Source organism: Oryzias latipes, chromosome 9 (assembly GCF_002234675.1).
Source record: "Oryzias latipes chromosome 9, ASM223467v1".
In the NCBI taxonomy this organism is placed as follows: domain Eukaryota; kingdom Metazoa; phylum Chordata; class Actinopteri; order Beloniformes; family Adrianichthyidae; genus Oryzias; species Oryzias latipes.
The window spans coordinates 21,742,659-21,769,162 of NC_019867.2; the positions used below are offsets into that span (position 1 = coordinate 21,742,659).

The window sequence follows — 26,504 nt, forward strand, 5'->3', positions numbered from 1 at the left end:
TCAAAAGGTAAGGTTATTACTTGCAGTTCAAGAAAGTGCTATGTTTTGTCACATTGTAAGTTGAAAAGTCAACACAGTCAAATTTAGAGCTGAAAACGCTTTTTTGACACTTTTGACTGACAAAATTGTTTTTGAGTTCAAAACGCACTCAAAAGGTAAAATTGACCTAACCGTTTTTGTCAGTGTTGCTGGCGTCTGTATCTTTTCTTTGTTGCAACAGTTCTTTCACAGTTGTAATGGTCAAATTGTCTTATTTCCTCTCTTTCTGTTGTAGAATCAGTCAGACCTATGCTTACACTGGTTCCACAGAAGGTGACTTGATGAACTCTGGTCTTTTTTTCCCTCTCCATTGTCATCAAATCCATGTTAATTGCAAACAGAAGCACATTAAACCTTTGAATCTACTATTTGGCTTCCACAAATTAATAGTTGTATTTCTTTTGAGTTGTGGTCCAGATAGAATTTGCAGAGTTGTCCTGACCTGGATTCCCAATATAAACTGTGGTGCTACTGATGGTTTCACTGATTTTTTCTATTCTTCCAAAAAATATAAAATCTGTCATTTAAAAAAATTATTTATTACAATCATCTTGTTAGTGTGCACTTAACAGAGTGGACAATATATTTATTTATTTTGTTCCAAAAATATGTTCTACTTTTCCAAATATCTCTTTGGAAGTGAATAAGAGCCAGGTCGTTTCCAATAATCCACAGCTCGAACTCTGTACAGACCAGCAACCTCCTGGTTGACTGTGGAATACATGACAAAATTCATTATTAGATCCAAGATAGTAGAAGTCTAGTCACACAAAATAAAATACAGTAAAAAATTCAATGTGTTTAACATTTACCTGGTGTATGGACAAATGAAGTAAAAATTGTGTTTTCTGAATTCACTCTTCTAAATTCCTTACTGCCTCCAGAAAACTCCAACTCAAAGGTCTTGATGCATCTGTTAGGTAAAAAAAGTTACCAAAAAATAAAGTTTAATTCAGTGGAATAAGTGAATTAAGGCCCGTACACACCGGGACGAATATTCGCCAGGCGATATTCACCAGCGTTTTTCGCCACGTTTTTTGTGTTCACACCCAGGCGATTTTCGCTGACGATGAGCCGAGCGAACATGCAATTTCCTTCCCTGACATTAGATGGCGCTTAATGTAAACAGAAATACTCCTGTACACAAGGTGGCGCTGCGCAACTTTACGCTTCTTAAAGTCGCTTTTTACTCAGAAGAAGAGAGCAAGTATTTACGCGCTTGTCAGAATAATACAAAGAAAACATGAATATTTCAAGCACCAGTAGCTCCAACTGGTGCTTGGTTCGGGGATATTTTAGAATGTCCGTCATTATTTCTTCGCGGCAGTGTTGACGTCTAGCGTCTATCTTCTTCGCTGGTATGTGTGCTCAGCAAGGCAGTTTTGTGTTTGAGCGCCCCCAAGTTGTGTTTTACTGTAACTTCAGAAGCTCCAGACACGTGTGCAAAAGCGCCATTCTCATTGGTCGAATAGATTTCGACGCAACGCGTCGAAAAAAAAAAAACGAACCCGAGGCGTTTTTTTTTTTTTTGACGCTTTGACGCGTGGCGTTTTTTCGCGTCGGTGTGCACACTCGCATTGGTGCCCTTTCTTTAGTCACGCGGCGTTAAACGTCGGCGAAAATCGCCGGCGAAATTCGTCCCGGTGTGAACGGGCCTTTAAGCTATGCAAACTAAAAATATTTTACTGTCTTGGATGTAATTACAACATGATCAGTATTTTTTAAGACAACTAATCCTATTTTGCTGATGAGAAAATATAAAAGCCATAAACAACGGCTTGTACCTTTGCATTTTGTTTTAATTTGTTTAACCCTTGTGCTATCCTAGGCACTTTGACATTGGGAGTGAGGTCATCTAGACCCCACAACACAGTTTGTTTTCTTCAATTATTTGTGATCTTCACTAGTTTCCATGGATTACATGAAATCCTCTCCACCATTATCCACCTTTGTCATGGTAGGGATAACACGTCAATGGTCATCTTGACCCCATAGGATAGCACAAGGGTTAATATGTATATGCTGTTATGTGTTTCTTCCAGATAAAATGTACCAAAAAAAGGATTAAAACAAAATCGCTATTTACAATTCAACTTTTAACTATATATATTTTTATTTTTTTCCTTTTAAACAAATTTGAAGCAAAACAACACAACACAAAACACAAATTAAAATGTTTTAAACCAGCAAAAAAAAAGACTTATATACATAAAAAGGATGACACTTAGAAATATAGTTTTGACAGTGGTGGCCCATCAGGGCCTTCAAGGCCTTCTCTGAAAGCCTTAAAATATTGGAATCATGTGTTAATTATATTTTCTCCATGCATACTCATAAATCATTTCAAATGCTCTGTCCATTTTCTTTTAATTACGTTTATGATGGTTATGCTGCTTCCAGACAGACATATATTTACATTGGAGCATTTAACCAATCGCATTTTAGCTGTCCTTTGTTGCCAGGCAGGGTAAGGGCTTTTAGCAAGAGTTATGAAGCTCCTGTAATCAAATGAACCAACTTAATCAATGTTGGTCATTCATTTCTTTTAAACCAATCTGATTTTGAGTTGGCGTCTAACAGGCTTAGGCAAGGTCAATATTCAGACCTTCTGACTGAACAGAAGTTTCAGGAAGACACATGCAGCCTTGCCAAGTTTGGTACAGAGCCACGGAGCACTTTTTTGACCTATCTCAGTGAAAACAGAGCTGACTGTAATGTACGTCATGGAGAATTTTGCCGGAAAATCTCCAACCGATCTTGACTTCCTTCATCAGAAAAATATGAGTGAAATTGTTAAGCAGCTGTACAGATTTGTGTGTTGAGGCTGACCTTCCTCTAAAGCGAATTAAAACCTACGCAGAAACACAACTGGACAGACTCTGCTCTGCAATGGCCTTGATGGCAATAGACAAGGACGTCTTGACGGAACTGAAGCGCGATAATCTACATGACAGGGTGATCGAACTCTTTTTTTTGAGGAAAGAGAGGAGGATAGATTTTGTCTGAATCGGATTTTTTGATGAGTGAAATGATAAATATCATAGTAAATAATATTCTAAATTTATGTGGTTGTTTTTTAATGTTTTTTGCTGGCTGTAGTTGCATGAGATTTTCTTTTACTGATTGAACAGTAAAAGACATGTTCTTTTTTGTTTGTTTATTCAATTCATTTAGAGGCATAAGATGGTTATTTCAGACGTAACATTACCAAAGGCCCAGGTGTGTAATGCACGGTTCTCTCCATTCTCAGCTGTCTGTACAGGTTGTAATAGTCTGTTAAATGATTTTTCTGCAGACTTGACACTCTTTCTTTGTGTCATCAATAAAAGTGAAATGGTCCTTGATTTTTCTTTTTTCCTGCTGTCACTCTGTAATTTTCTTTATTTTACGTTTTAGTGTTGCCGTAGTTGTTGTTGCACCTGCCAACTCTCTCTCTTGATCATACTCTGGTCATGTGCTGCTGCACGCTCAGCAAAAACCATAGGTGGTACCACTTATAAATTGACCTTGAAGAAAAAAAAGAGAGAGGGTGAATAAAAAAAAATAAAAAAAACCCTCACAGGATGGGGCTGCTCTTGTTTTTCACTCTAATGACCCAACCTAGACTAAGTGGCGGGTTCCAGGGCCTGTTCCTCTACTGTAAGAATTTGATTACATCCCGATCCCATGATTAATGGCAGAGACGACTCCAATCCCATGGGAATTCCATGATCCATGTGTAACCCAGGTTACATTTGTTAAGAGAGGAAGGTATTTTTGTCCTGTAGAGGGCGCTGTAGTTTGTGAAGTGCAGAAGAACTTCCACAGAGGGATAAATGAGTTTGTTGATTTGTGAGCTGGACCTCAGAGACGACTGGAAAAGAACGTGAGGAAGTTGTCCCAGTTCTTTTCTCTGTTTTCCTGGATAAAACGGTTATCTCTCGAGATATAACCTCCTACAACAAAAGTTTATTTTTTTGTTTCAAATTGACAAAGGATTTGGTGAGTCAAATAATTGATTATTATATTATCTATCTTTTTCATTTTGCTCATTATAAAATTGATTTATTTTAATACTGTTTTGGATTTAGACTGTCCTTTAATAGCTAACGTTTATTTATGCCATGACTCACTACTGTTCAGATCCCTACACAAGCTTTCTAGAGCTTCTGACATTTGATTCAAAGCCCTGACAGTCATCTACAGTGGTCAACTCAACACCTTCAACCAGGTCGACAACTCTTTCCTTTAATACCAAACGGTGACTGGTGGACCCTAAACTATGGAGTCCTATACTGTTCATAATTAAATAAATAAATGTGACCTCATGCAAATACTCAATAAACCAATAAATCTCTCATGAATATATAAAAAGATCATGAAATTGTGAAAAATCTGCACACAGATTTTAAATTAGCCATTATATTATTCAATATATTTTTTATTTTGCTTTAAAAACCTGTTCATTATTTTAAAACAACATTTTAAAATACTCATTTTGAATCATGTTGAATATTGTTATAATTGTCTTTTTTCAGAAGCTCGTATTTCAAAATCGATTTTTTCCAAAGTAGCTTTGTTTTTATTTCATGTTGCTGTTTTTCACAATGGCTTATTTATTTCATGAAGAGCTTTTTCAGGAGAATGGGTCTGTCTGTCAATCAAACTGGACAAGGCGGAGACACTTTTGTGATTAGCTACTGCTTTACTCAGACATGAGCAGCAGCACCCTAACTACATCGATCGAAGATGCTTCAGCAAACGTGACGGCGCAATGCACACCCCTCAACACTAGGGGGAGTATGCACCTCAACACATCCAGTGTTACCAGAAATTGGGCAGTTTTGGTTCTAAATTTGCGGATAAAAGTGGCTTTGGCGAGTGTGCATAATTCGGGGGATTTTGTGGTCAGTTCGGCAATTTTCATCTACTCATTAACATCTAGTAGTGGCCTAAGTTATGCTGAGTGGTTGTTGGAGTTCCACTAAGCTTCTATGAACTAGAGTTCCATGAACACAACATGCCGAGTATGGGAGGGGCTACCAGCTAATGTTTTTAGCCTGATAGCCACTGCTTGTGCTTATCTCAGTAACAATGCATGGATGCACAATGCACACGGAGAGTGTTAAGATGTCAGAAACGTCATCGCAGGAAAGGTTCAACATTTTCCCTGAGAGGGAAAAATAAAATCAGAGGACCTGATTATAATCATTGTCTCAATGAAAATAGAAAAATATCATAAGGTTCAGGAGGCACGAGCAGGCTTGTCCCGCTTTGCGCAGCTGCCTGGACTGTCGGTCCGCCAGCTCACCTCCTGCGAGCCGACATCAGGCACGATCTGTGAGCTATGAGTGAATGGCGTAAGAATGAGGAGTGTTTCAACCGGGGACTTCGAGACGTGGACGACCGGAGCTCCTCTGTGGTTTGGTCCACACAAACCCTCAAACTACAAAAACAGAGTCGTAGATGTTTGCATCTTCTGCAGCAGACAGATTTTTTGTCTCTATTTGATCTCTAATGTCAGCAAAGCCGCGCGGATATCGCTGAAACATGTAATCTCTCTGACTGGCACACCGCTAAGCGGGTATCGAGGAATATGAGTCGATTTCCATGGATGAGCCAATGAACGTTTAGATCCCGCCCACTTTCACTGATCGACAGATAGACTCATTCTCCTGAAAAAGCTCTTCATGAAATAAATAAGTCATTCTGAAAAACAGCAACATGAAATAAAAACAAAGCTACTTTGGAAAATATTGATTTTGAAATACGAGCTTATGAAAAAAGACAGAATTATAATAATATTCAACATGATTAAAAATGAATATTTTAAAATGATGTTTTAAAATAATGAACAGGTTTTTAAAGCAAAATGAAATATATTGAATAATATAATGGCTAATTTAAAATCAGTGTGCAGGTTTTTCACAATTTCAGGATCTTTTTATATATTTATGAAATATTTATTGGTTTATTGTGTATTTGCATGAGGTCATATTTATTTATTTAATTAAATATTTATTTATTTAATTATGAACAGTATAGGACTCCATACTAAACCACCCAGCAAAAGATTAAAATTTAAGTTCTTCGGCTTGGTAAATTCATATTAGGGGAATGAACAAAACAAGTCTACATGTGGAGCTGCTTACACACAATATTCCATAAAAAATAAAAAAACAGACCTCTTCTGTAGCTTTTATATACACTTAAAAAATATATCTATCAGAAAAGTATAGTTAATTCAACATGTCATACATTTAACATAAAGCCTGACTAAGAAGCATATGAAGTGAACTGACCTTGAATTAACGTAATGGTCAGACCAGACAACAAGAACTTGGCCTTTAGTGATCCTGATGAAGCGTAATCCATTGACCTAATAAAAAACACGAGTGTCATTGACATAGCATGATTAAAATTGCATGTTATTAAACAGAAAAAGGTTTAAAACAATCAGGCCTGACTTTGTTTAAAAACTGGTTTTCAGCAGGTTCCTGCTCTTTGAAACAATCAATTCAAGACATTCATCATACATATCAAGACAAAACAGAACAATCATACAATTACAAACCAGTCAATAAGAGACGGCATGAAGGAAGGGAAGTTATACCAACCATAGACATATATACCTCTGACGTCACCCATTGACTTCTACAATCCCCCAGGCATGTGGGGTGCTCTAGCACCTGTCCCTTTTGCCCCGATGTCCAAAGTGCCCGTTTTGTCAATGGCGTTTTTGGTCCCATTTTTATGTGTGAAAGCCTGTCTGAAACGTTAATTTACCGATTAAAGAGAGCTGCACGCCCTTGTGCTATCTTAGATGACCCCACCCTTGCATTGACGTTTTATTCCTACCATGACAAAGGTGGATAAAGGTGGAAAAATTTCATGTAATCCATGGACACCAGTGAGGTTCACAAATCATCGAAGAAAATAGGTTCACAGCATTATCTAGTGGGTCTACATGACCCAACTCTCAATGTTAAAGTGCCTAGGATAGCACAAGGCTTAATGTGCTGACAGGCCTCGTGAGGAGAAGAGGTTAATAGACAGTTAAAATGAGCTAAATGAGGCTAAAGGGAGACGATCCAGAACCAGCTACAAAGATACCACCAGCATGAACCAGTTATTTATGTATTTTCTGATCAATAACGTTTTTTAATCCCATTTAATTTTCATTAGTGTTGTTTAGAGTTAATATGGTTTTACAGGTAACGAGGGGAGTGTCCTCCACTTGTACTTGCAATAGGTAAGCAGCTTGTTGTGAAGAAATCAACTGCGGGAGCAACTATTAGGCATACAAGACCACTGATAACCTCCCTCGATCTGTGGCTCCCCGCAAGATCCCGTATAAAAATAGTTGGCCCCGCATCAAATGTTCAAAGCATTTGATTGACAGATTCTCACAGGCCCTCTGTCAGTGGAAGAGGTGTGTCCTTCTAACATGATCCTGACTGGAGAGAGTGGTTGCCACAGAAATGTAGACAGACCAATCACGGCTTACCAAGAATGTCTGGTTCTAACATGGCGACAGACATATTCTGGAAAAAATGGCGACTGAATTGATTTCATTTGGTTGGAACTGGAAGCAAGGCATTTTCTATGGGTGACGTCACATGCGATTTGTCCAGTTACATATTTACGGTGGCCCAGAAGGGTCACAACACAACACATTAACTTTATACACAACACACTAACTCTACACACAACACATTAACTTTACACACAACACATTAACTTTATACACAACACACTAACTTTACACACAACACACTAACTTTAAACACAACACATTAACTTTACACACAACACATTAACTTAACACACAACACATTAACTCACAACACAACAGCTCACAACACAACACATTAACTCACAACACAACACATTAACTCACAACACAACACATTAACTCACAACACAACACACTAACTCACAACACAACACATTTACTCACAACACAATAACTCACAACACAACACATTAACTCACAACACAACACATTAATTCATGGCCCAGAAGGGTCACAACACAACACATTAACTTACCTCACAACACAATAACTCACAACGGAAGTAAAGCAGCAATTGAAGTGCTTTTATTCTGAAATTTCTACTGGGCTGAGCAGCTAACTACCTAACAGAAAGTAATGTCACAGTGAGCTGTGGAGGGAGCATGTTATTGCTACAAGAGAAGCTAGCAGCAGTGTTGCCAGAAACTTTGTCTTTACTACGGTTATCCTTCCTCTAAACACACACAATATGAACACACACTCCTCCTTCCACTCTGACACCCCCCTCTGTCGCTGCACGCGCGCTCCTCTCCTCTCCTTTTTTCCGCTCTGTCCTGTGTGTGCGTGTGTGTTGGGGACTGCACGTGCCTGTGTGAGAGGACGGAGCGGAAAAAAGGAGAGGAGAGGAGCGCGCGTGCAGCTCCCTCCACAGCTCACTGTGACATTACTTTCTGTTAGGTAGTTAGCTGCTCAGCCCAGTAGAAGTTTCAGAATAAAAGCACTTCAATTGCTGCTTTACTTCCGTTGTGAGTTAATGTGTTGTGAGGTAAGTTAATGTGTTGTGTTGTGACCCTTCTGGGCCATGAGTTAATGTGTTGGGTTGTGAGTTATTGTGTTGTGTTGTGAGTTATTGTGTTGTGTTGTGAGTTAATGTGTTGTGTGTTAAGTTAATCTGTTGTGTGTAAAGTTAGTGTGTTGTGTGTAAAGTTAGTGTGTTGTGTGTAAAGTTAGTGTGTTGTGTGTAAAGTTAGTGTGTTGTGTTGTAAGTTTATGTGTTGTGTTATGACCCTTCTGGGCCACCGTAGAAGGGTCACAACACAACACATTAACTTTACACACAACACATTAATTTTACACACAACACATTAACTCACAACACAACACATTAACTCACAACACAACACAATAACTCACAACACAACACATTAACTCACAACACAACACATTAACTCACAACACAACACAATAACTCACAACACAATAACTCACAACACAACACATTAACTCACAACAGAATAACTCACAACACAACAACTCACAACACAACACATTAACTCACAACACAATAACTCACAACACAACACATTAACTCACAAAACAACACATTAACTCACAACACAATAACTCACAACACATTAACTCACAACACCTTAACTCACAACGGAAGTAAAGCTGCAATGGAAGTGCTTTTATTCTGAAATTTCCACTGGGCTGAGTGGCTAACTGCCTAACAGAAAGTAACGTCACAGTGAGCTGTGGAGGGAGCATGATTTTCTACAAGAGAAGCTAGCAGCAGCGTTGCCAGATTAGGCGGTTTTGGGTGTAAATTTGAAGAAGAAACATGCTCCCTCCACAGCTCACTGTGACGTTACTTTCTGTTAGGCAGTTAGCCACTCAGCCCAGTGGAAATTTCAGAAAAAAAGCACTTCCATTGCAGCTTTGCTTCTGTTGTGAGTTAATGTGTTGTGTTGTGAGTTAATGTGTTGTGAGTTATTGTGTTGTGTTATGAGTTAATGTGTTGTGTTGTGAGTTAATGTGTTGTGAGTTAATGTATTGTGTTGTGAGTTAATGTGTTGTGTTGTGAGTTAATGTGTTGTGTTGTGAGTTAATGTGTTGTGTTGTGAGTTATTGTGTTGTGTTGTGAGTTAATGTGTTGTGTTGTGAGTTAATGTGTTGTGTGTAAAGTTAATGTGTTGTGTGTAAAGTTAATGTGTTGTGTTGTGACCCTTCTGGGCCACCGTACATATTATACAGTCAACGGTTAAAACAGTTTACAGCACAACAGCATAACACAAATCAAAATATAGTGTTGATCCTAGAGCTAAAACGGATGAAACAAGCTTCACAACGGAACTCTGTTCCCAGAATCCACCACGAGCATCATCTATCAATCATAAAACCGTGTCCCCTTATTAAGCAAAGATAAACGATGTTTTTTTAAAACTTCACAAACTTCGCAAAAAAGGTTTTCCCACCAGAGTTGTCATGAATTAAATATGCTACCATTGATGAAATAGAAAGTTTAAGCACCAGGCCTTGAAGGGGTTTATTTGAGAGGTGAAAATGACTATTTTAACATGGGAGTCAATGGAAAAATGCTCACACTAGTGCTATGTCGGAATTCCTTCTCACACAGCAGGTAGGGCAGGCAGGTAGGGCAGTCGACCTCTGATCGGAAGATTTGCAGGTTCGATTCCTGCCTTGCCCGCCCATGTGTTAAAAGCGTCTTGCCTCTGGTGGAAGGTTGGCACCAGTGTTGTGTAGTCTGAATGTGTGTGTTTGTGACTCAAAAGCGCTTTGGACCTTCGAGGAAGGTAGAAAAGCGCCATGACATTTACAGTGTCAGTTTGTTTTGTCTTCCTTACTCTTGTGTTTCTCTGTGCGGGTTGGCGGTGGCTCTCCTGGAAGATTTCACCCACTCTCTGGTGGCTCTCCATGGAGTGGCACACAGCTGCTTCTGCACTTTAGGTTAATTTGTTTGAGCTGTATTTAAGTTGTTCTGTTTCTGCACTCAGTAGTTAAGTGTAGCTTATGTTTTGTTCCTAGCTCTAAGATTATTTTGTATTCTGGTGTTGAGTTCTGTTATGTTGTGGGTGTTCCCACCTAGAGTGGTGCTTTTCTATATTATTAAATACTTTTAGTTCGCACTGTGGCTTGTCATCTGGTCCTGCTTCTAGGTCATCCTGATACCCCCATGACACCTTCCCTACTCCCTAACTGCTAAAAAACTATACAGTGAAGGACTATATAGTGCCCTGGATTTTAAAAAACAATTTGGACATCATGGTCATAATTTTTTTCCTTATTAACCGCAAATATAACTTCACAGATTTCACGAAGTAAAAAAATCTAATAAATATGAACATTTTACAACAAATATTTTTTAATGTTAAACGATTGTTTTGAAAATTAGCAAATGCAGCTTTCACCAGCCTTAATCAAAGGTGGGCAGTGAGGGCGTAGGTGCTGCGTGGAGGCGGTGGTGAGCGCGGAGGTGGTGCGTATTGGTGGGCGTGGAGGTCGGGTCATATAACGCTGCTTGCGGCTTCAATTGTATCTGTCTTTTAAATGAAGTGTAGATGCAGTTTTTAAATATGTTATTAGTCATTGTTTTTCAATGACAGTTCTCAAGACCCACCAACCTGCATGTTTCCATGTTACCCTCAATAAACACACCTGATTCAGATCAACATCAAGCCTCTTGGAGGCCTGTACTGCAAAAACTGAATCTTAAGACAGTAAAAAGACCCTAGTTTCAAGAAAAAATGTCTTATTTTCAGTTTAGCAAGAAAATCTTATCAATACAGATTTTTCAATAGCAAAATACTCTTAGTTTAAGAAAAAAAATTTGTGAGTGACAAGATTTTTTTTTCAGTGAAGATTTTTGGTAAGACCATTTTTTTGGTAGTTTGGAACATACCGAAGACAACAGTTGAGAAACCTTGTAAGAGGTAACAGAATATTTACTTGGCCTGGTGGTGCCTTGGGTTTCATGCACACATGGATCAGGAGAACTGAAGGCATGGGTAATTTGGCTTTCAAAGTCAAAGTGTCACCTGGAGGAATTTCCCACGGTCCACTGATGCGAGGGCCCTGACACAACACATTAGTTAGTCAAAGCTCTGCAGATGAAAAAAGCTTAAATTGAGATCACTGTAAGAATTATAAATCGTTATAGTACAAAACATTTATAGTAGAAAATGAAAGCATACCTCCATACTTCTGAGGTGTCTAAACTGCTCTGCTGTCGGGTATGTGGGACTGCCCATACTCTGCCACACTTGGTAGGGATTGGTTGCATCGTTGTCCATGTAGTATGTGACATACACAGGACCTAAATAAGAAGAGAAATAGGGAATCAAACTGGTCAAAAAGCATTTACTTTGACAACCTTCTAATTTTATAGTAAAATCATCCGAAAGCCATCAGCAGGGATTCTGCAATGCAATATTTAAACATACTGTTTTGTTTTTTCAATCCTTCCAGCACAACAGAAACATCCTCAGTCCCCTGGGATGTGCTGGTGTCATCACTCCTATAGACCAGAATTGCTGCCTGCCAGCTGTCTGACCCGCCTGGTATTGCTGGTTTGTGAGTGCTGGCAAGAACCCCCAGAGAACCATTCTGGTCGACTGTTGAATTCAGCAGCTGAGACAGGACCTGGGTCTCTCCTTGAAGTAGAAACACACACAAAAGAACGGCTTGATTAGATTTCTAACTTGTAATTCATAATAGCATGAAAGGTTTTACTGTAAGAAGGATATTACCGAGCAAAGCCAGCAAGGCCATGACAGTGAGGACGGGCTTCCTAACGAGTTGGACATGAGGTGTCAGGGTGTTGTTCACCTGGAAGCGAGCGGTTAGTGTGCGCTGGGTGAAGGGGTGTGGGTGGTAGCTGAGAAAGCCATTGTCGTTGCTCAGCATGCTAAAATTGAAGGTGCTGTCTGGATTAGCCAGTAGCAAATCCTGGTGCTGGTTTATCACCTGTTGGATGCAGGACAGACAACGTGATTCAACAGTAGTGGAACTTAGCAGTTTGCTTGCTGCATTTCACCTTAATCACCAATGCAGCATAGGTCACATCGGCCCTCCACCCCTGAGGTCGGGACCACCCCACAAGAGGATCGGCCTCATCGTTGTAAACGGGGACACTGCGGAACCTGGGGAAACGCTTGTGGATCTCTTCCACTGTCTCGATCTCCTGCTGGAGGATGGGCAAAGAGTGGCCGCCACCCTGAAGAGTAAAAACATATTCATAAAGATCCTTCAGCATGCAGGCCTCTTGGAACACTTTGGTTGATTCAGTTCCTTTTGAATGCACCATTTCAAGATAAGGGAGCAGCTCCAAGGGAGCAGAACCAACTACTACTACCATCACAAAGCCCTCTCCTCTGTTGCTAACACAAGGCTACAAGCCTGGCCGCATTACTCCTAGTATGTGTCTCTTAGCAGCTGGACACACGGAGATAGCACTGACGTCATCGCCCCGCCTCCCCTCTGGAAATGCGACAGTTTTCGCAGGGTGGATGTGAAAATGAAAATGCAATACCCTCTTTGCATTTTCGTTTTAATTATGACACAGCATAAGCGGTTTTTAAGTAGAAAATTAAAAAGCATTTCGGTTAATCCATTTTAATTGTCAAATTAGACATTTCTAAATTAATTTTGCAACATATATACCAGAGAATTTTTTGAAAATGAAATGTCAAATACCATTTTCATTATCATTTTAAATAAGGGACAGAATTAGCAGTGTTGAAGAAGAAAATGAAAAGGCATTTTGGCTTATTGCCCTTTTCATTTTAATTTTGAGTCAAAAAATGCAGCTTCATTTTGAAAATGAAAAAGCATTTCTGGGATTGACTTTTATTTTTAATCATGCTACACAATTGCTTCCATACCGAGCTACCCAGCCGGTTTTACAGAGGTGGACAAAATCGTTGGTACCCCTCAGTCAAAGAAAGAAAGTCCACAATGCTCACTGAAATGACTCGAAATGTTCAAAAGTAACAATAAATTGAAATTTATTGAAAATTAAATAACCAAAATCAGCCATTACTTTTGAGTTGTTGATTAACAGAATTATTAAAAAAAAAAATAATGAAATAGGGCTGGAAAAAAATGATGGTAACCATAACTTGATATTTTGTTGCACAACCTTTTGAGGCAATCACTGCAATTAAACGGTGTCTGTATTTGTTGATGAGCCTTCTGCACCTGTCGACAGGTATTTTGGCCCACTCCTCATGTGCAAACTGCTCCAGTTGTTTCAGGTTTGACGGGTGTCTTCTCCAAATGGCATGTTTCAGCTCCTTCCACAGATGTTCAATGGGATTCAGATCTGGGCTCATAGAAGGTCACTTCAGAATAGTCCAACGCTTTTCTCTTAGCCATTCTTGGGTGTTGTTGGCTGTGGGTTTTGGATCGTTGTCCTTTTGGAAAACCCATGACCTGCAACTGAGCTTTCTGAGACTAGGCAGTACATTTCTATCCAGAATGCCTTGATAATCTTGAGATTTCCTTTTACCTTGCACAACTTCAAGACACTCTGTGCCAGATGCAGCAAAGCAGCTCCAAAACCGAACTGAGCCTCCTCCATGTCTCACAGTGGGACAGTGTTCTTTTCGTTGTGTGCTTCACTTTTGAGTCTACGAACATAAAGCCTAATGTGCCTTACCAAAAAGCTCCAGTTTTGTCTCATCTGTCAAAAGGACATTTTCCCAGAAGCTTTGTGGCTTGTCAACATGCATTTTTGAAAATGCCAGTCTTGCTTATTTATGATTTCCTTTCAACAGTGGTGTCCTCCTTGGTCATCTCCCATGAAGTCCACTCTGACTCAAACAACGACGAATGGTGTGATCTGACACTGATGTACCTTGATCTCTAGGAGTTCAACTTTAATGTCTTTAGAGGTTGTTCTGGGCTCTGTAGATACAATTCCAACTATCTGTCTCCTCAATTTGTCATCAATTTTCCTCTTCCGGCCACATCCAGGGAGGTTGGCTACTGTCCCGTGGGTCTTAAACTTTGAATATCTGTTGTCACAGGAACTTCAAGCTGCTTAGAGATGGTTTTATGGCCTTTACCTTTAGGATGTTTATCTATAATGTTGTTTCTAATGTCATGGGACAATTCTCTCCTTCGCTTTCTGTTGTCCATGTTCAGTGTGGTACACACCTTTCACCAAACAGCAACGTGACTATTTGTCTCCCTTTAAATAGGCAGACTGACTGATTATGGGTTTGAAAACAGAAGTGATGTGAATTAAAGGACATACCTGTGTTCATCATGACTCCCTGGGAAATTAGTTCTCAGTCTGTTATGGAGGTACCATCATTTTTGTCCAGCCTTATTTGATTAGTTTTTTTTTTTTTAATAATTCTGTTAATCAACAACTCAAAAGTAATGGCTGATTTTGATTATCTAATTTTCAATAATTTTTAATATATTGTTACTTTTAAACGTTTCAAGTAATTTCAGTGAGCATTGTAGACTTGCTTTCATTGACGAAAGGTTACCATATATATATATATATATATATATATATATATATATATATATATATATATATATATATATATATATATATATATACATATATACACACACACACACACACACACAGGTAGACATTGTCGTCTCAAAAGTAGCTCACATGTATGGAGTGATATTTCTGCCGGTGTGGGTACCGGATCGACTCGGGCTGACAAATCTTATCGGGGTCCTTCGACCAATAATGACGCCACCGTACAGTAAACCAGTTGGACAAACTACTAAACGATTTTACTCCATAGCGACGTTACCCTACGGTAACACCAGTTGGACAAACTACTTAGCGATTTTTTCTTCCTTTTGTAAAGTTTTTCTCACTCATAACTAATAATGCCATTTTTAATTTTAAGGTGTCTGACATAATTGTTTGTTATGTCTGACATTATTATTTGTTACACCAAATGCAAACTGTACTTTAATACATAAACAGAACATATTTGTTCTGTTTATGATTTAAAGGGAGAACTATTGGCAATATAAACTTATTTTTCCAATTTGAGCAAATGTATGACTGTATAAAAACAATATTTATTTATGGTGTGCAGTCTGGTTTGATTCTCACTAATGTCAGTTTCCCTTATTTTTTCTCAGAAAAAAACATTGTCATATTGATAACTATAATCAAAAGGAGCAGGCTACAGTCCTAAGCATTAATCGAATTCAACACTATGGAATTACAGAACTTCATCGGATTTAACAGTTATGATTGCAAAGTTGATATTTCCCGTTTAAAACTTGTTGAAAGCATTAGAAAAGGAATTACAAAAAACAGCACACTTTTTTTGCTCAATTTTTATTTGTTCTTCATGTTTTATCAAAACATACAAACAACCAAAACAAATTTTCGATGTAATAGTCATCCATGTTTCTCACGAATAACGGAAAATTATAGTATTATCGTTCACCGTAACTGTAAGAGCGTGATTTGTCTGGATAAATCACTATCGTATAAGTCATCGTGCCAACTTACAGCCAATCAAATAGTGTGACGTCATCGCTAGTCGTAGGACCCCGAGACGATCTGGCAGCCTGAGTCGATCCGGTACCCACACCACCATGTTGCACACAAAATTTCTAAAATTCTAAGTTGCTAATGAAAATATGAAATTTTACCTTTTAATTATCTTTATTTTGCTTTCAAATATTATTTTGCTTTTGAAATCTTTTATTTTGCTTTCATCATCTCGTCATCTCACTTTTTTCCTATCTTTGATTTTTCTGAGTTAAGTTTTTGTTTAGCGTGGCAAAGTTGCCATCAAGATCCAGATTCTAACCAATCAAATCGCAGTATTTATCTAACATGGTGTCTGCTACCGAGGCTCAGAGGCTGAACCAGCTCTTTTTACCCTCAATTTTGTCTCTTTGGATGAAGACGTTTTCATTTTTTTATCATTTTAACAATAATTCATACTTTCTTTCTTTTTTACCATTGATTAATTTTTATTAAGTCAGATTTATGAATTTATGGCTGAGGATCTCCTGAAACTGAAAGGTTTATCTGCTGACATTAAATCAACAGGTCTGTGTGTGATCTGTGAATCCTGCAGAGCAAGTTATTGGTAAAAAGTCTGATTTTCTTTCAGATCTGTTCGTTAAAACAAAACAATAAAAGATTTAAAGCACATATTATTTTATGCTGCACAAGTGTTTGGGATTAGATGAACAGCAATAATAAGCAAAATAATGATGGCTCACCACAGTAGAATCAATGTATTTGGCAGAAGAAGCATTTTTAAATTTTATGTTAATTTTCACTGTGTCGGTTGGCCTCGAAGAGATTCTGGTAAACCATCCGGAGCCTCAGAAGGGGAAAGCGGGTCTCTACAGGCACCGTTTTCAGTGCAGTTGGCCTAATGGCAACAGTTTGCAGCTCCTTGGTTTTGTCAGAAAGAAACTGGACCAAAGGGTTCTTTTAGAGGTTACAGACCCCTGGTTTAGCTAGAGCAATAAAAACATAATTCAAAGTACACATACACACTTCTCATTCATGTACATGCTGAATATCCTGGCAGGGAAATATTTTATGTGAAACCAGATTAGACTTTAACATCTTGTCCATGCATGTCAAATAAAAAAACATGTCCAAAATAATTTGACTCAATTATTGGTGGAAAATCTGAATTTCAATTATTCTGATCCAGCTCGCAGCCCATCGATCCTCCCTATAATTATTATCAGGATTAAATTAATAAACCTCAGACTGATTTCTTAAAAATGAATAGATACAGAAAAAGCCAATTTTTTTTATTTATTTAACTTTTATTTACCCAGGAATTGTCCCATTGAGATTAAGAATCTCTTTTTCGAGGGAGTCCTGGCTAGGGGGGAAACAATAAATTAAATTTACAATAAAAATGTCAACATTAAAAACAAATAAAAATTAGAACTCATGTAAAACAGGTACAGTTAAAAGTGACTTTCTCCTCAAATCTCAGCTTGGATTTAAATGAGCCAGTCTTTTGAACAGTTCTTTGACATGAACTAATCGAATAGTTACGGCTCCCCTTAAAAAAAAACCATAAATCTCATTTCTATCCTCGACAGATCGAACAGAACCAGATCTCCAGACCACTTGGTGAGTAGTACAGCTTCACTCATTCAGTCACTGACTAATTTTACTTTTGCAAATATAACATCTTTCCTCCAATCTTGAATCCCCTCTGAGGATCCGTCCTCAAATCCTTAAACTCGTCATTTAAACAAGTTTTCAACACAACACACACGCTTACCTCCACACACCCACACACTTAGCGTAATTCTCATTTCAACATTTTATATTTTTAAAATTTTGTTTTCTTTTATCTTATTTTTAGTTTGCTATAATTGGTAGCTCATGTCTGTTTTGCATATGATGATTGCTTTTCAATAATCTGCTTATGTGTCCAGTATTTCCTGCTTGTTTAAACTCAATTTATTGAAGAAATATTGAAAGGTTGTTGTTCAGATTTCATTATTTCTTTTTCGTGGTAAAGTCCCTTTAAAGTGTATGAACGCCATATGGTTGAGAGACTGATAAATTGATTATTATTTTATTGATGATAAGTAAAAGCTAATAGTTAATAAGTAGTATTTTCCTTATTTACAAAGGAGGTACCCCAAGGATAACTTTCTCAATTCTAGTTTCATAAAATTAAAGACTTTCAATCATCTTTGGTATAGAACATTTAATATTTATACCTTTCATGCTAAATATTTTTTTGTTGCCCCGTGTGAGTCAAAGTCAAATTCTTAATAAAATTTGACCCCTTATGCGCTACATTCCCATAAAATATTATTTGATGTTATTTATTGAATCTAAAGTGAATGTTAGTAGCTGTTTACAATATATTTCAAGCATTTTTTGCTAATTACACCTAAGAACTAACAAAAAAACACTAAAACAAAAATCTCAGAAAATGAAATTACCTAAGTACCTTAAAAAGTATGTTTCTTCACTGAAAAATATGAATTGTTGTGACACCAAATGTATGGTTGAGACTTTATAAATTACTGCAGCAATCCAGTGTGGCAGAAGTGTGATCAGACTGAGAAATTCCTGAGATATTATGGAAACCAAGCCCGTTGCACCTTCTTCCCTTTTTTCTTTTCTTCCGGTGAACTTTACATCTACTTATTTAAAGCCCCACTCCAATCATCTTTTTATATGCTCTAAAAGGTCCTTTAATTATTTAATTATAATTATACTGTTTTAAGCCTAAATAAAATTTCCTGTGTTGTTTTCGAGGACAGCATTTTTCAACTACTGTGCGTGAGAGATGGTCTGGTGTACCGCGGGAAATCATTCATTTTCACGGATCTAAATACATTGACCGTCACCAGCACATAAGCTCTGTGTTAATCAAAAAAGGCTCAGGTTTCATGCTAAGTAGCTTGCCGATAGCTTTTTGGAGCTTTTTAGTATAAATACACTGGATCTCTCAACATCTTGCGTGTCTGTAATAAGGAGGGCGAGAAAAACATTTGACGGTAGCTCCTTCTACATGTGGCAGGAGCGTCAGGTTTCTAAAAACACTTTTGGACAAACGTCAAGCAGTGATTTTGATGCGTGTTAAATCAATAGTAGAGGACATGACTTATGAATAGACAATTGATTTAAATGAAGTGCCTGGAGGGATATAGGGAATAGGATATAGGAATTCAGACCCTCAGCGCTTCTAGAGTGGGTTAATAAAATAATCCAGTCTCTGTTCTTTAGAGGAAACATTTTTTTTGTTACTGTTCTCCCTTACTGAATAACACAAACTGAATGGTCACTCACTTGTGCACTCTTGTCTCCGTTCCTCCTTATCTTACACAAGTGCAAAAGACACACACAAACACACAGACAAAGGCGTGCCGTCTCCTTTCTTCCTCGCTGCTGCTTTCAGCCCACACACACACACTATGGAGTGATATTCCTGCCACCACGTTGCACACAAAACTTTCTAAGTTGCACACAAAACTTTCTAAGTTGCAGGTGAAAATATTAAATATTTGCTTTTCAATAATTTATTATTCTGCTTTTATATACTTTTTTTGCTTTCAATTTTTTTTGTTTTTGCTTTCAAAAACTTTTTTTTTGCTTTTGAAAACGTTTTTTGCGTATGCAAAACACATGTTTTGCGTGCGTTGACCAATCAGCAGCTGTTTAATGGCAGCTTGGTCACGTCAAACTGAAGCTTAACTCAGCAAAGATAGGAAAAAAGTGAAATGACACACAACGCATGCGAATTTCGTTTGGCGATGCCAGTGGCAGTCATATCAGGCTAAGTCGCACTCAAAGTAGTCAGCAAAATCAAAGATAGGACAAAAGCGAGATTTGACACAACGCATGCAAAAACATGTTTTGCAAACGCAAAAAAGTTTTTTGAAAGCAAAAAAAATTTTTGAAAGCAAAAAATATATATCAAAGCAGAATAATACATTATTGAAAAGCAAATATTTAATATTTTCACTTGCAACTTAGAAAGTTTTGTGTTCAACTTAGAAAGTTTTGTGTGCAACGTGGTGGCAGAAATATCAATCCATAACACACAGGCTTCACCAGTCTCTCTCTGCATTTCTCCTCCTATGTGCTAGCAAAAACAGCAGCTTAAAACACACACACACACACTTAATGTGTGTTTAAAATAAAACAGCGGGAGAAAATCCGAGTTAAATTTGATATATTTTTTATTTTCCTCCGCGTAGCTGGGGGGTATTCCAGGAAGCATGTTTAAACTCCCCTGACTTTAACCATGAACTCTGGCTGAAATCCGCCTGAACTTGCTTACTCTGGGTATGTCGGGTCCAAAAGACCGGATATGAGTTGGCGTAATTACGCTCGACTTCGTAACCTTGGCTTAATGCACGTGCTCGCCAAGTACATAAAGACATCCTCAATGGATCGCCGATTTCCGGAGTCACCATGGAAACGAGTGGTGAAAAAAGAGAGCTCTACACTTCAGTGAGACGGAGTCAGAGATTAATGACGGCGTATGAAGATTATACGTCCATCAAAAAAGTAACACGGCTGCATCATTATCAAAAGAGAGTTTCTGCTTGTAGTAGAAGAACAGACAAAGTAAACGCACGAGTTTCTGATCTTGTTTCCACTTTCTTGTGACATAAATATAACACTTATCCAATTTTGCCAACTTAAAATGAATTACTTCTATTGGTAACAAGTAATTGAGTTAAATGTATTCAACCTAATTTCTTACATCTATAAAACTCAATAATTGTTTATACAACTCAAATTTACGTATTTATCTAACTAAATGTCATATTACTCCAATTCAATTAATATTATTTCCATATTAATGAATTTCAATTCTTGAACTCTCATATGTTTAAATTTGAGCCGGCAGATATACTTATTTAAAAAAAAAACTAATTTAAAAAAACAAAACGAATCAAGATGCGTGAAGTGCATAAAGTCATTTAGGACTTTTCCAACGTTGTCACTACAACGGTTCACAGTAGGGCTGCTATACAAACTCATCATCCTCTCCCTCCCTCTCACTCATTGTCCAAAGGCTTGAGCAAAGTAGGACAAGATAACTCAGCAAAACACAGCAAAACACAGTAAAACAGCTAAACAACTAAACAATTTGGTCAAAAACCCACACTTAAACCCAAATCCGTCCAGACAGGCAAAGGGAATGGTCTCCCACAATCCCTTGCAGTGCCGATCTAACAGCAGCACCAAAGTTACACCTACTTAATTGAAATTAATGTAAATGAAAGTAAAATAACTGTCTGATAACTACGTGTTATTTTTAAACTGACGTAACAAAAAATGATTCATCTTAACTGAAGCAAATAATTAAGTTAGATCAAAGTAAAAAGTTTATCTTTCCAACATCCATATGTGGTCTTATCAACCTCTCACAGTGGAAGAAGTATTATCTGAGCTTCTTCGTCCACTAAATCATCTACAAATGGACACGCCATGCTGCTTCACCTCTCTGAAAACAAACTAACCTTCAACTAAACCTGCTCCAGACCAGTTTATGTTCAGTGCATGAGTTGCCATGGCAACTTGACATACCCTGAAACATACCTCCATTTCTGGAACTGAAAGCTGAGGTTATCAACTTCTTTAGCCTCAAACTTACCGTGGGAGCTAGCATAACCTGCTTTCTGGAATACCCCCCTGATAGCTGCAGTTAAAACAGGGCTTCAGCCATCTTGTTAACAAGTGTTGGGACCTGGGCCTTAGCCCCGCCCATGGCCACTTAGACTCATGGGAAGGTTTATTCCAACACCTTGAGTTAGGTGGCTGTAAAGAGAAGTGACTGTCATGTTGTGCTGAATATTCCTCAATGGCAGTGAGCAGGCTGCTCCACTGCTTAATCCTCCCTTGCTGAAATATTTGAGAATTATGAGGTGGAAGAGGCTTATACAGTTATAGTTGCAGATAGTGACGTTGCAGTTAGGTTCCACTTGACCTTTACATCTCTCTCCATTCCTCACTCCATCTGCTACGGCACACAACTACACATAAGGCACACCGGCTCATACGGCACCCCCTGCTGGCGAAAGAATATTTATGACTTTTAAGTACGCCTTATAGTCGTGAAAATAAGGTACATGTTAAAAACACCAAAAATAAAATTTTCAGTGGAGTTGGTCTTTAAATACAGTACTTTGAACTTCAAGCATTATTAACAATAACCTTTTGTATCTTTTCTTCCTTGTACAGGTATCAGTTTTTATCATCTGGGCAACTATCATGTCTGCATTCTTTCCTAGAATTGTGTAATCTATTAGTTCAGACTGACCAACTATCTAATAGCAAAGGAAGCATGTGCAGTTTTAACATTGTTTTATAATGTTCACATTCTCTGAAATACATTACAATAAAGTTATAATTAACAACAATAACATTTAAAAAACATGTAAAATTTGTATTAGTCTGTGTATAATTATCCTTTATGAGTCCCATTTGAAAACTAACTGGAAAAAATGCTTTGATCGTGTTCAGCTTTACTGAAAAACATCAGCTTTTTTCTTTCAGAGTTTGGGGAAACCAACCTTCTTATGCAGGGCGATGAAATCAATCCTGACCCCCGTCTCCCCAGTGAAAAAGTTAGTGCCATTGTAGCAATGCTGCAGCATTGCCCAGCAGTACATGGAGTGAGGTGGAGAGTGGCATGAGTCTCCTGGACCTCCAAACCTGAAGAGGCTGCTCGCAGCTCGCAGTCCTTCTGAACATGCATCATAGTAGTTTAAAAACCCTGAGGAAATAAAACATAATGGCTGTGTTTCCATGACACATATGTTCAAAACTTTATTGAAATTCTAAAATGTTGAAAAGACTCAATTTCACAATTACACTGTTTCCATTAAATGATTTATGCGAATAAACACAAACCAACTCACTCGATATGTCCTTCAAAAACATAGATGTGAACAATATTTTGATTTATAGCAGATTCACTCAAATTTTTGTCTGCATACATCTCATAACAATGCATGGGAGGATGTTTAGAGATTGTATTTATTTATTTTAAAAAGCTCCACAAAAGCATTGATAATCAGGTCTCCATGTCTGGGTTCATGAAATCAATTAGAGTCTCTCGGGGTATAGTGACATTCACTCTGCAATTAAGACCATGTCTCTGTGACCAACATTAGTTCGAGAGGAGAGAAATTATCTGAAAATTAAAAAATATATATAATAATTATGGACCCCCGCGCTCGCTGACTGGCTGGCTGCCCATCCTGCAGCGGCTCTCTGTCTGCCGGCTGGCCAGCCGCCCGGGTGTCGGCATAGCATGCAAACAAGCTCAGCCGCCTGGCATATTGAGCAAATGAGCTCCACTGCCCAGTATAGCCAGCTGCTTTGCCAAGATCCGGCGCAACAAGAGCGATCACTCCAGCTATGCCAGCCCAAGCAGGTTGACTACCCATCACACCGTGGCCCTTTGTCTGCCGTCAAGCCAGCTGCCCGGGGTAGTCCTACAAACACTCCAGCTCCATGGCCCTGCGACAGGCGGATGAGCTGTACAGGATGTATCCCTCCATCGCCCAACAGTGGCAAACAAGACAGTCTCAAGCAACGCCGTGGATGAAGCGAGTTAAGAAAAATCGATGCAAACTGGCTACATGTGCAGAGTTGTTGGTCACGTGACTTATTTATTTAAAAACAAAGTGTTTAGCCTGCAGTTTTGCAAAACATGCCCATTTTGATACACCTCAAATACCACCTCTTCCAAGCTCAAAGTGTTTTTTTGATAAAAGCAAGTTTTTTCAAAATTGTCAGCGTTTCAATATTCTGCAGCTAAAATCTGGAACAGCCTCCCTGAAGGCGTAAGACAGGCCTCTTCTGTGTTCATGTTCAAATCTAGACTTAAAACATTTCTGTTTAGCCGTGTATATGACTGAAAGGTCCTATCTGCACTTTTCTTTCCTTAACTTTCTTTTTAAATCTTTTTTTTTTTCTTTTCTTTTAAAGTAAATTTTATGTTGATTATTTCTATGATGTATTGTGATTTTAATGCATTTTTCTGTTTTGTGAAGCACCTTGAATTACTTTGTGTACGAATTGTGCTATACAAATAAACTTGCCTTGCCTTGCCTTGCCTTGTTTCAATTAAGCAAATTTATTTTCGCAAAACCAATTTGCACTAATTTATACTTAATGGAAACGTGTCTAATTTCATTTAGCAGTAACTGATTAAGAGAAAACCTTTCCTTTGACTTTTCCTAAACTGGAGATGTATAAGGAGAGTTTGAAATGACCACCTTGAATTGTCATGGTTACGTTGTCAAAGTCATGGTTGCTGGGTTCATTCCATGTTTCAAAGTTCCACTGAGAAACCATTTCCAGGCCATATTTATCTGAAAATATGAATGAAAATGAATGAAAAACTGACTGACATTAAATTATCACTTTGTAGTCTTGACTATCGAAACAGTCTTTTTATTTGTTAAAGCCTTCAAACTGTTCAGAACTCTGCCACACGTCTTTTAACCCACATCAGCAAAGGAACACACATCACTTCAGTTAGATCTTACATTTAGTTCTATATGGTCAGGATCCACATATTATCTCTGATCTTCTAAAATTCCAAAAATTTAAAAAAAAATACAGTTGGTCTTAACTCACCAATGTACCTCTTGGCTGTAAGATGAACCAGATTTCTCCACTCCAACACTTGGGATTTGTTCTCAAAGTCATTAAAGTAGTTTGAAACACTGCCCATCAACTCAAAACCTACAAAGAGAAATAGAAAGCAACGATTTAGTTAATTCAGATTTGATTTATTTTATAACTTTTTATACTTGAAGTATCGTTGTGTTGTTGAGTTTTCTCTGAAGTAACAATCAAAGTGTATGGGAAGAAACAATGTCATGTGATGTAAGAAGCCACAAAAAAGATTAAATCCAACAGGAGTTTGTGGCATAGTACCTGGATTAAGTCCGTTGATATGCAGGAGTTCTATTAGCTGATCCAGTTTCGTGAAATTATACTGGGGTATTCCTCCGGTATCTCTATATTTTTTTTTAAAAAAAGGACTGCTTTAATTTAGTTTTCAAAACAATTACCGTAAATGGGGTTAGTAAGTATTTTCCCATTCAAAACAAACAGAGTTTTCCTGTGATTGTGGGTCTCCACGTGACAGAAGACTTACTGTGCACTGACCAGCTCCATCATCCAGTGTATCCTGACCTGCTGGATCCCTCCATGAGGGACTGACCCCACATAGGCCAGATTCAGCTGCTGGTCAATGCTTAGGTCATACTGGTGGGCTTGGGTGTGAGGAAGAGGGGGGCTGCAGATTTAAAAGAAAGCCACAAAAGTACCGTACATCTTTGCTCTGTATTTCATTTGAGTCCATTAAGTGTATATCTTTCCCTCTCCACAGTATTTAACATTATTTCAAGAGACTAAAATCTGGCAGTTGGTATATTTTGGACTTACCAGAAGCCCGTACTTTTCCAAAAGTGTTTCAACTCTCTTTCTGGCCTTTGCAGATCAACTGTGATAATAGATGGAGATACAGGAGATTTGGAGACAAAGAGCAACAAAGCGAAAAAAGGGTAAGTGCGCAACTCCATTTTAACGACAAATTAACATTGACACTTTACACGCCGTGAAATTCTGAAAGTCCAGACAGAAACGATATAAAGAACAAGGGGACATCCGGTGAGCTTTAAAGATTATTAGGAGAGTTTGAAGCACAGAAACACAAGAAAAACAACAACTCGATCAGACATGCAGAAATCACTCGTCTCAGTGTGATGACGTAACTACTTGCGCCAATGTTGTGCTGTTTCTTTTTCTTCAAATTAACTTTATTAACAAATATTGCATATCAAACATAGGCACTCCATACTAAAAGCAAATGAAAACATGTTTACATTTGCCAGGAAAATGAACAAAAATGTCTGAAAAAGCCATAATAATAGCAAGATAAAACAGGTTTAAAAATGAAAAAATAATAAAGGTAAAGGATTCTGTTAAAATCTCAAAAGAAATAATGTTTCAACTGTTCCAACAGCTTTTTTATTTGTGCAGGATTTAATACAATTAACATACAGAATAATTTATTTCTGAAAAATATAAAATACTGTTTTTTTGTTGAATGTGGCAGAAATATGTAGTTATAATTATGAGTAAGTATATACATTTTCTATCCATTAAATCTCCCCTGAATAAAATATCCAAAAACAGTATGTTTGTAGAATAACTTTATAGTCTTAACATCGATGGGTTTTTATAAAACCATTCAAATCTTTCCAAAACGTTTGAGTGAAAGTATGTTCAGATCTTTTTTTAAATGTGGTAAAAAAAAAAAAGTGTTTCACAAGTTAAAATGTATGAATAATTTTGTAAGACATTTCTTTAATTTTATTGGTGATAAAATATTTATGGGGCAGGGACCAAACTATTTCCCACCGAATTCTACAACCAAACTTATTCCAGAAAGAAATAACATGGGGTTGTGTG

General features: G+C 37.8%; 1 protein-coding gene across 1 annotated transcript; it reads right to left on the reverse strand.

The window, feature by feature from the left end:
- Positions 1–557: 557 nt before the first annotated feature.
- idua (iduronidase, alpha-L-) lies at positions 558–25,811 on the reverse strand. Its single transcript, XM_011493191.3, has 14 exons — positions 25,476–25,811; positions 25,186–25,326; positions 24,963–25,045; positions 24,660–24,767; positions 24,296–24,391; positions 22,583–22,785; positions 12,588–12,767; positions 12,301–12,517; positions 11,995–12,204; positions 11,746–11,867; positions 11,501–11,626; positions 6,321–6,397; positions 852–952; positions 558–750 (listed from the first exon to the last, which is right to left on the reverse strand). Exons 1-14 carry the CDS (start codon positions 25,610–25,612, stop codon positions 653–655), a joined length of 1,899 nt encoding a protein of 632 aa, XP_011491493.1. The 5' UTR covers positions 25,613–25,811; the 3' UTR covers positions 558–652.
- Positions 25,812–26,504: the final 693 nt, after the last annotated feature.

What these genes read in the sequence shown, in the direction of transcription:
- idua (XM_011493191.3), bottom strand. Translation starts at nt 25,612, where the DNA reads ATGGAGTTGCGCACTTACCCTTTTTTCGCTTTGTTGCTCTTTGTCTCC. An exon ending in TGGAAAAGTACGGGCTTCTG is followed by an intron (nt 25,327 to 25,475) that starts GTAAGTCCAAAA and finishes TTAAATCTGCAG; the next exon opens with CCCCCCTCTTCCTCACACCC. An exon ending in TCATCGCCCTGCATAAGAAG is followed by an intron (nt 12,768 to 22,582) that starts GTTGGTTTCCCC and finishes TTTACTCTTCAG; the next exon opens with GGTGGCGGCCACTCTTTGCC.